Source organism: Excalfactoria chinensis, chromosome 6 (genome assembly GCF_039878825.1).
Source record: "Excalfactoria chinensis isolate bCotChi1 chromosome 6, bCotChi1.hap2, whole genome shotgun sequence".
Classification (NCBI taxonomy): Eukaryota; Metazoa; Chordata; class Aves; order Galliformes; family Phasianidae; genus Excalfactoria; species Excalfactoria chinensis.
Genome location: NC_092830.1, coordinates 37,003,128 through 37,013,099, shown reverse-complemented (window position 1 = coordinate 37,013,099; position 9,972 = coordinate 37,003,128). Strand labels below are relative to the sequence as shown.

General features: G+C 49.9%; 1 protein-coding gene across 1 annotated transcript in view; it reads left to right on the top strand.

The window, feature by feature from the left end:
- The first annotated feature begins 208 nt into the window (after positions 1–208).
- Positions 209–9,972, top strand: part of TCERG1L (transcription elongation regulator 1 like) — a 57,365-nt gene continuing 47,601 nt past the window's right edge. Inside the window, exons 1-3 of the mRNA XM_072340668.1 lie at positions 209–514; positions 1,444–1,590; positions 2,120–2,300. Of these exons, the coding sequence (XP_072196769.1) occupies positions 311–514; positions 1,444–1,590; positions 2,120–2,300 (532 nt within the window). The 5' untranslated portion in view covers positions 209–310. The remainder of the gene's footprint in view (positions 515–1,443; positions 1,591–2,119; positions 2,301–9,972) is intronic.

Here is a 9,972-nt window from a genome sequence, read left to right as displayed (position 1 = left end):
CGCCTTCAGAGCCAAAACCTGCCATGCGTTTTGCACGGTTCCGTGTCAGAAAGCCCTTCTGCAGTCTCGTGCAGCGGAAATCTCGCTTTAGGCTCTGAGTGAAGATCGCCCTCCCTCCTTCCAAGCTGCCCCGAACCGCCACATCGCGGCTTCCCCGCACGGCCCCGAAGCTCAGCGTTGCGGTTCCGCCCCGCTCCTCCCTACGCGGGCGGTTCCTCTCTGCGGGGCGGTGCCTGAGCCGCCGTCGGCTGCCGGCGAGGAGCGGAGTTTCACTGGGCGGCGGGCACGGCGCAGCCCCGTGCCATGTAGGATGCTGCCGGCTCCCGCAGCTAAGCGGCAGCCGCCCCTGCTGTGGCCAGCCGAGCCCCCCTGGGCGTGGGCCGTGCCGGGGCTCCTGAGGGTCGGCGCGGCCCCACCGCCGCTGTTGCTCTCGGCGCCGGCCGTGGGTTGGCCCGTTCCTTGCGAGCCGCTGCTGCCGCTGCTCGCCGAGCATCCCCCGCCGCTCCACGGGCAGGTAACGGCTCCGAGCCGATCCTCGCCGGGTGCTGCGGCCGCTCAAAGCTGCGCGGTGCCCCCGACAGAGCCCCAGCGGGCGCCGTGCCGTGCTGGGCAGCGGCCGCTAGAGGTTCTTCGAAGCCCGGGCACGGGGATTTTCCATCGGGTGGGAAACCCGCAGTGCTTTGATTTGGTTTCTTTGGGTTTGTGGTTGGGGTTTTCTTGTTTCGCTTTTTGGGGTCTTTGGGTTTCTAGTTGGGCCGTAGGCGCCTTTCTTACGCGTGCGGTGCGTTCCGTAAGAAGAGGTGAGCGAGGAGGACGCGCAGCAATACAAGCACAGCTCCCCGTGCCCACGGGCTCGTTCCGCTCCCGAGTTCTCTGCCGTGCCGCCGAGCCCAGCGCAGCCCGACGGGGTTTCGGTTATTTCTCGCTGCCGCACTGGGAATAATTGGGACTGCGCTACAGATCGCGCTTTGGCTGCAGTAGTTGCTCTGCTACAGCAGGCGGAGCGGCGGCAGTGCTTGTAGCTGCACCTCTCCCTTCGTAGCGTTAGAAGAAAAGTGCGATGCAAAGCGGCAGTCGGTGTGCGGCGGGGTCCCGGCAGCGGCAAGCGGGGGCTGAGCTCTATGTGAGCCCCTCCGCAAGAAATAGGCTGCCTGCTTTTCCTTTGCTTCTCCCCCTCCCCTGGGGGTGACCGCTAAAGCCGCCTCCAGCCGTTCTGTGCGCGGGGTTCCGTCGGAGCGGAGAGGAACGGAGCGCAGCCGACAGGCGGGCAGCACCGCATCCTTCCCCGAGCGGTTGCCGGGGAGCACGAATGTGTGTCGGGCTGAGGCTTGAAATTCAATGCAGTCACGCCGGAGGCGGCTGGGAGGTGATGGAAGCATTGACTTGCTCGGGGCAAAACCCTTCTGTTAACTTCCTACCTTTTTTTTTTTATTGCCCCCACAGTGGATATTTGGAGCTCATTCTCCAGTCGTTGGATTTTCACCGTCATCCGGTGTGGAATTTGTGCCTGTTTTTCCTCCTGTGTACACATCTGCGGTTCCACCTCACGCTGGGAAGAGCTGGATAGATAAAAGGCTGCCGAGCTGCAAAGTAAGTCTGGTCGTGTTTAACGGTGATGCTCATAAAACTATAACAGCAGAGAAATATTTCTGCTTTTGTAAACTGTGCCTGAATGCAAGAGGGAGGTAGTTTGTCCAGTGAAACCGCATGGAGAAGAAATATCGTGGGGCTGATATGTGCATAAGGCTGCTCCAGGAACACAATGTCTTTGGTTCCTTGAAGTTATGCATAGGATAAAATACCGGAGGAGGTGGCTGCGGTCTGTGATCTGCTGATGGAGTTGTGCTGCAGGAGCTGTGCTGGAGGCTCTGTTGGCTCCAGCTCTTGTTTGCTTTTGGTGGTGCTGCTTTAGCTGACTTGTGTTCAAGGCTGGCTGGGTTTGGGAGTGATCAGCTGAGTGCTGTCCTTACTTACCGAGCAGCAGTCAGCCTGTTCTGGTGTTTGTCTCCAGCTTGAGATCCTACCCATGTGGTAATAATGAGTTAAAAACAAAAGCTCAGGGATAGAAGCGAGAATAAAATCTCTGAAACTTTAATGCTCTATTACTTGTGTTGGACAGATATACCTAAATAATGCATTTGCTCTGGATTCGGCGTGGATACATCCTGAGGAGTCACGTCTCTTCCAGGGAAATGAGAAGCCTCTGCTAATGGCAAATCAAGTGGCTATGGCCATCGCCAGGCCAGCTCCTGCCTCCAGGCCTCTTCCCACAGTGGTGCTGGCACCTCCGCTGATGCCAGGTTAGTAAATAATTGAGTATTTACCGCTATTCGTGCAGCTCAGGAGAGGAATGAGCCATTTCCGAAAGTAAGGGTTTCATTCCATTCATCTGAATCTCTCCCGACTGATCTGGAACCTTGATGGCAGACAGCTTCTCATCCCCTAAATTACTTCCAAAGAACGACAAGAATGTATTAATTGAAGGAGATAGCAGCAGATAGTTCTGTGTCTGGTTGTCTGCTTCCAGAATGATGGGGGCCGTTCATCCCCAAGGTTCTGGGTTTGTTTTCAACTGACTGCCAAAAAAGGACCAATGAGCTTCATGCAGAATTCTCCCAATTGCTGTGAATTTTTGGCATGAGATGTGTGGTTTCCATAGGCAGCTATCAGCAGAGGACAGTAACTGATTGGCCATCTCATTAAAACTCAGTTGTGGTACTTATTAAAGAAATGGCATTAATCTGCAGAACACAGCTGCTAATAGAAGAGCTGGGATTTATACTAGCAATTCCAAGACCAGAACGTGTGTTGCCCAATCTCAGTTTTTGTGTTACGGTGTTAATCTGAGACAGCAGCTGCCTCACAGATAAGGTTAGGAAGTGAAAGGCTGCTGGTACTTACAGAACTGGCTTAGAATCTGAAATTCAGAATTGGAGTATTCTTAATGGCTTGCTGTCTCTGCTCCTGTGCTCCTTTAAACATCAGGTAACGTTCCTCTGTGGGTGCTGCCCTGAGCAGCACTCTGTGTTTGGAAGCGGTGCAGCATGCAGCAGTTCTGTTATTGCAGTAAGACGGAGAGGGTGCTGGAAGAGATGAGCGTTTGGGTTGCTTTGCCAGGTTGATTAATGAGCAATGAAGATGGCTGGGAACGGAAGCATGTAGAACAGTGCAGATCAGCTCTGTGCTGGGATGTTTCTAGCAGTCCTTTACAGAAAGCTGCGTTCTGCTCTTGCCAGAATCAATGCTCCACCGTAGTGCAGTTTCTCTCTGCTGGGAATGACAGCGGTCATAAATAAGTGTGCCACAGCTTGGAAATCTGTTGTTGCCACATAGGGAATATTTGAGCTGTGTTGCGTTGCTCAAAGTATGTTTTTAACAAGAAATGCAATGGTGGAGGAGAAGTTCTGCATAGCTGCATGCATGGCTAGTGGGTTGGTAGCCTGGTAACTGCTAAGCTGGCTTGGGTTTACACATTGGACTGTGTATGTCATTCTGCTGAGCACGGGGAGAGTTCTGTGCTGAACTGTCAGCTCATGTGATGCAGTGAATGTGGAGAGTTTCAAGTAATATGTTAAACATAAAGAGCGAGTCTACCTGGTGGTGGATTGGAAGAGCCTGCTTGGCAGAGTGGTGGGTCGCACATCCATGATCCTGAGGGAGCTGTGCTGTCTGTAAAGGGTTTGTTTCCAGTGAACGATATGTGCGCAGTCAGGGCTGCTGTGACAAGAGAGCTTGAGATGGATCAAACCGGCGCTGATCCATTTTCTTCATTGCGAATGTCTTGCTGAGCAGGGTTTGTGGTAGAGTTGTACTGAATGATGATTTTTCCCTGCTCTGAAGCCTGTCTGCTGCTGCCTACCTTTCAGACAGGACTTGGTGTGCAGCGCTGCTGCACTGTTGCTCTTTGTCATATCACAGAACCATAGAATGGCCTGGGTTGCAAAGGCCCACAGTGCTCATCCAGCTCCAACCCCCTGCTATGTGCAGGGTCACCAACCAGCAGCCCAGGCTGCCCAGAGCCACATCCAGCCTGGCCTTGAATGCCTGCAGGGATGGGGCATCCACAGCCTCCTTGGGCAACCTGTTAACACATCTTAGGCTCTGCCTTCTCCCTCCTTCCATCACTTGATTGTTTTCCCACCACCTTGTGGGCTGATGACTGTGTGCAGCCCAGCATGGCATGGGCTCCTGCTCCTCCTCCAGCAGCGTGCTCAGCATTTATTGCCCTGCTCCTCAAGGAGCATGAGGACCCCAGGCTAACTTGCACTGATGCAATCAATGCGTCTGGCTGATGCTAATCAAGTAACATCCTAAGCAGTTGGTGAGTTCCAGAGCTCATGAAATCAAACCTGTACATTTATGGCACTGCTGCAAGAATGGGAGGCTATAATACTGGTGCGCTGCAGCCTGGATGAGAATCTGCTTCCAAACATACTAAAAGTTCTGAGGAAGCATTATGGTTGTACTTGAAGTATTTAGTGTATAATTTTTATGGTTAATATGAAAAGTAATAAAAATACAGAGAGCAAATTGCTCAGGTAAGTGGCTTAAACAGAGAAGTTAATAAGCTTTTAGCAGGCTGCGTGGCAGTGTTCAGCCTGAAAGCCCATCTCACAGGCAGTTTTGCCTTCTGCAGTTATCAGCAATGATATAATTGTTTTCTCAATTTATCAGCAGTGTTACAAAGATAAAGGAATGTGAAGCGCTGACATTTGGTGAATGATAATGCACATGATTTGGCAGCTGTGAGTACCAGTACCAGCTACTAGGAGGTGGTGTTTTCCACGAGGAAAGGATTGTGCTGTTACTCTCCAGTATATTACACAGCATGAATTTATGTACTTAGAATTTTGGGTATCCAAAGAGAATAACGGCACCTAGAAGTGGTGGCTTCTTTTATGTCTACTGTAAGAAGGCACTGCTTGAGTATTTGTGCAGAGAAAGGATGAAGGTTTCTGACTGCTGCGTTGTGCAGTGCCACATGGTTGGAGCTGGGGCTCGTTCAGACCCAAGTCAGAGGTGCCCACATTAGCTGCGTTGTCTGGCACTGTCCTGCTGGGGGAGCTCCCTGGAAGCCTTCCTAAAGCACTGCAGTTTGGTGCTCTGGGATGGTTCAGGCTTTTGGAACTGCTTTGCACTGAGTAGCTCAGATTTCAGCACTGAGCTTCCCATGGGGGGAAGCAGCCGCAGGCACAGCTCTGGGTTATGGTGAAGCACGCGTTGCCTGCCTTGTGGCATCCTACTGTGCATCCCAGTAGGGTTGCTGGCCTGCAGAAAGGAGCCAGGGTTGTAGCACTAGGAGAAAAGCTATAGGTCTCCAATGGGCTGTTGTATCCCCCTGGATACTCTAACTTGATGACCAAGAATGGTTGAGATGGAAGGAGCTGGAGCTGAGGCAGCCTGAAGGTGAACGTGTTGGTGGCAGAATGGCAAAGGTGGAGGAATTGAAGACCCAAAATTATGGAAGTCAGAATGAGGGACACCTGGGGAAAGGATGGTATGTGGGGGCCTGTGTGGGCTGCCAAGATGGTTACTGCCTCTCCGCTCACAGATCCTCTCCAGGCAGCTGGGAAGCACTGAGTACAAGCTTTACATTTGTGGATATGAGCAGTTAGCTTTGGGGCATCTCAGATTGGATACTTTAGTATTTAATGGCCTTGTATTACAGTTCCCAGTTTGTAACACAAGAGCAGCCCTGCGGGAACCTGAACATCACTGAAACGTCACCCGGCCCTCTTTATTCGGACACTTCAGGGAGGAGAACTCAATGAAGTCTTTGGGAATGCTTGATTTTAGTTGCAGCCTTCCTGAAGTTCTGGCTTTGTTTATTAAGTCTGTGCTTTTTGCTGCTCTCCGTTTCATCTACCCAAATCGAGTACAAATGTCAGCTCCAGTTAAGACCGGTTAATTTTCACTTCAATTATATAAATGAGGTTGCATTACAATATGCCTATTGAAAAGGTTTCTTGTTCCAGCTTGCTTTGTAATGTTGTCCTGCCTGGTCCTAAGACCATTATAAAGAAACTCATCCCTCTCAGTGATTTGCAGAGGCTGTTTTGGTTGGTTTTTGTATTGTTATTTATTGCATGTGGGCATAGAAGTGAGCAGTCAGTGGTGCTTTTACTGGCAGCCATGCAATACCAGGTTACAAATGTAAGAAGCTGTATGCTTTTTTCCCCTCCCTTTTGGCTTCAGAAGACGGGAAAATCAATATGTTTTTCTTTGTATTAGGATAATTGCCCTATTTAAGTCAACCCGTTGCCTCATGTTATTGATTGAGAAGTGCTGCTTCAAGTTGCTCAGCACCTGAAATTCCAAACCACGTGCAGCTCAGGTAGCAGAGCCAGCAGGTTCTCCCAGATCTGAATATCTGCAAATATAGGTGCAGGTGTGATAAATGCATGTGTTGTAGGTCTAACAAGCATTAAAAAATAGACCGAGTTCCTTGCACGAAGCACCTGAAACTCCTGTTAAAATCATGAGTTTCCTCAGGGCCTGCCACGTGGTTGGGCAGTGCTGCCCTTTAGGTGGCCTGCTGGGCCCGTAGAGTGCTGTTCAGTGAGTGCTGGTGTGTGAAGATGCGACAGGAGAGAATTAGCCCAGAAGCAGCCATGTCTCCATCTTCAGGTCTCAAACCTATTAGTTCCAGAGAGTGCTCTGCTGATGAGGGATGGCAGTGTTCTGTTGGAAGTGGCCAGCTGTGGCCAGATAAGCCTTCTGCAGTGCCCACACTGGGCGGTATATCTGATGAGATGCTCAAACAGCATGCTGGTATGATCAGTGGTCTCAGTGTAGGTAATGCTTCCCATTTCCTTCTCTGTAGATGCTTACGTAAGGTTTTCAGCTGGAGCAAATTACCTGCTTCATTTCCTTAAGTTCTTTACTATGAGAGTGGTGAGGTGCTGGAACAGCTGCCCAGAGAGGCTGTGGATGCCCCGTCCATCCCTGGAGGTGTTCAAAGCCAGGTTGGATGGGGCCCTGCACAGCCTGGGCTGGTATTCAATGTGGATGTTGGTGGCCCTGCCTGTGTTGGGGGGGTTGAAGCTTCATGATCCTTGAGGTCCCTCCCAACCCAGGCCATTCTGTGTGATTCCATCTACCAGACTTTCAGCCTTCCTCCACAAAGGTGTTTCAGTCTTTCTGGTCAGTATACCATATGTCAGAGGATAGCTTGTGTGTGTGTGTGTGTGTGTGTGTGTGTGTGTGTCCTGTTCAAAGCAAAACTCATTCCTATGGGATGTACTGAGCTGGAATGTCGTTTCAGTCTGGTGAGGAGTGGTGGTCCCTTTTACTTCATGATGCTGGCAAATACCTGGTGCAGTTCTGAGTTATCTTCCCCACTGCTATAAATTCAGGCAGAATTTTCAAAAGAAAATAATTGGATCCTGGTTGTCACCAAGTTCCTGTGGATGGGAAGTTTACCTCTGCCTTCCATCCTCCCCCTTTTCAGCACTGTACTTCTCTGTGCACCCAGTGGTTTCCTAGCAGATGATGCTACACACAGAGTCCCCAGGGCTATGGCTGGAGCAGCCTGCAGCCAGCTTGTATGCATCCCTGCAATGGCTCGAGCAAGTAGCCACTTTTGTCCTGCTCTGTTCCTCCCTTGTGCTTTAACACACACCTTATGTAGCTGGCCAGGTCTTGAAAGGTGCTGAGAAAGCAGCGTTGTAATCTGCTGGAGCCTGGGACTCTGGGAGGAACAAAATCTAAGGCAGAAATCAGGCTTTTGTTATCCCATTCCCTCCTTTTTATGGCTTGTCTTTGGGGAGGGGTGATCAGAGAGCAGCAGTCACTGTAGCTCATTTCAACTACATTCTTCTCTTTTCCTATCAAGAGACAGTTGTCAGTTTTAATACTGATAACAGCCTAATAAGTTTAATAAGGAACTGTCACATAAAATACTTTGTTTTGTTCCTCTTAAAGGCTCTGCAGATGGAAGGGAAAGGGAATAAGGGATTGTAAACAATAAATTCACCCTTCAAATGCTTCGTTCTTCTGGATTGCTTTTCTATACACATTTAGAGGTGGTGATGAGTGCTCTGTGCTGCCTGTTGCCTGAGTTCTGTGCTTCCTGCAGCCGGATTGGGCAGCCCCAGGGCTGTGATCCAGCACTTGCCTGCTGCCCTGGCCCAGCAGCAGGAGCTGACCGAGGAGCATCCTGTGACATCTGTGCTGCGTGTCAAGATTTACTGCCTTCAGGCTGGTGCAATAAGTGGCAACTCTATGCTGCAGAATGGGTCCCAAGCTGGTGGACTAGACTTGAGAGACCCACTCGGTGTTACCCACCTTCTGCCTTCAGTTTGTTTAAGCAGCATCAGCAGTGATTCAGCAAACAGTTCTGAAGTGTCTTTGCAATCACAAATGATAGACTTCTTACTGTTTCTAAGTAGCAGCTGGGATTGTGCAGTGCCTGGATGTTGCACATGGAGTAATGGGTGGGCTGTACAGTGGTACTGGTGCCCAGAAGCCAATGGGGATCCTGAGGGCTGGGATGGGGGTGAAATCAGCTTGAGTGTCACAGAATGGCTTGGGTTGGAAGAGACCTTAAAGGTCACCTAGAGACAAGGATGCAGGTGCAAGCTGTTAGTTGTTTTATGAATAAAAGTGAAAACAAACAAGAAAACTGTTGCATTGAAAAGAACTGGTAATGATACGCAGCCTTCCGTAGGTGAGGATTAAGGCCTCAGTGTTACTGATTTCACTCACTCTCCTGTGAAAGTGTTTAACCAGCCTCAGTTTAACTGGTATTTAATTTCATACAGCCTTCACAATGTGTGTGTCCAGTGTTGTTCACCGCTGTGTTCCATCTCCATCACTGCATTTCAACACCTTCAGTTTGTTACCTCCGAGTGCCCCCATTGCTCATCCAGCTGCTCTGTGCTTCCAGTAGTGGCACACCAAGATGTGCTGCCCTCCTCATGTGTCTTTCCCTACTGCTGCTGGAGAGGCACTGAGAAGGAAGGCTGGAGAAGAGCATCAGTGTGGGTTTTGTTGTTCGGTGGGCTCAGTGGAAGGCACGTGGTGACCCCGGGCAGTGACGTGCTCCACTATTAACAATTACAGGGGTATCCTCGTGTTGTGGAATTATTTAGTAGGAGAGTGTGAGAGAGAGCTTCATCAAAGGCGGCGAAATCACCCAAACTTCTCTTTCAACTGGCTGATGAAACTTTAATAACAGAGCTGATGAAACTTTAATAGGGAAGGCCTTCTAGCTCCTGCACCAGGAGTTCTACTCAGCTGTGCACACGGAAAACTTTGGCAATGCAGGATTCTGGTGCTTTGCTCGGTAATCCGGGGGTCATGCATGTTCTCCAAAAGAAGAATCAGTGCAGAAGGGAACAACCTTTCTGCTCATGTCCCCTGCAGGAGGCTGGCAGGAAAGTAATCCTCCATGCAGCATTTGTTTGCCAAGCCTCGCAGAAGGTGTTCTATTGGTTGTTCCCATTGAAGGTGGTGGGTTGCAGGCAGTGATCTCACATAGGTGGGGTGTGGAACCCAACCAACACCTGCGGTTCTTCTCAGGTGAATGAATGCAAAGACTGTTAAAAAGTCTGAGTAATCAGATCATGAGATCTTCAGATATCTCCACTGTGACTTCGGGAGAATAGCCTGTTTTTCATCTATCCATGGTGGAACAATTAAAATGTTGATCTTGTTTGTTGGTGTTTCTTTGCCTGCACGCCTGCTGCGTTACTGCACATACAGGTATTGAAATGGGTTCCTCTTGGAGCCGATACCCAGTTGTGTTAATGGAGGCTTTTATTTTTTATGCTGCTTACTGAAAATATTTGACTTCTGTTTGAGCTTATTTTGTTGGCAAATAATTGTTTATTATCAGATTGAGAAGCAGAGCTGCTGAAAGTGAGGAGAATAGCCTCAAGAGCCCCAATTAGCTGTAAGTGGAACAAACTCCTTTCCAAAAGCACAGAACCACTTTCCCCTACCCCAGAGCTGAGAGCAGGAATGCTTGGC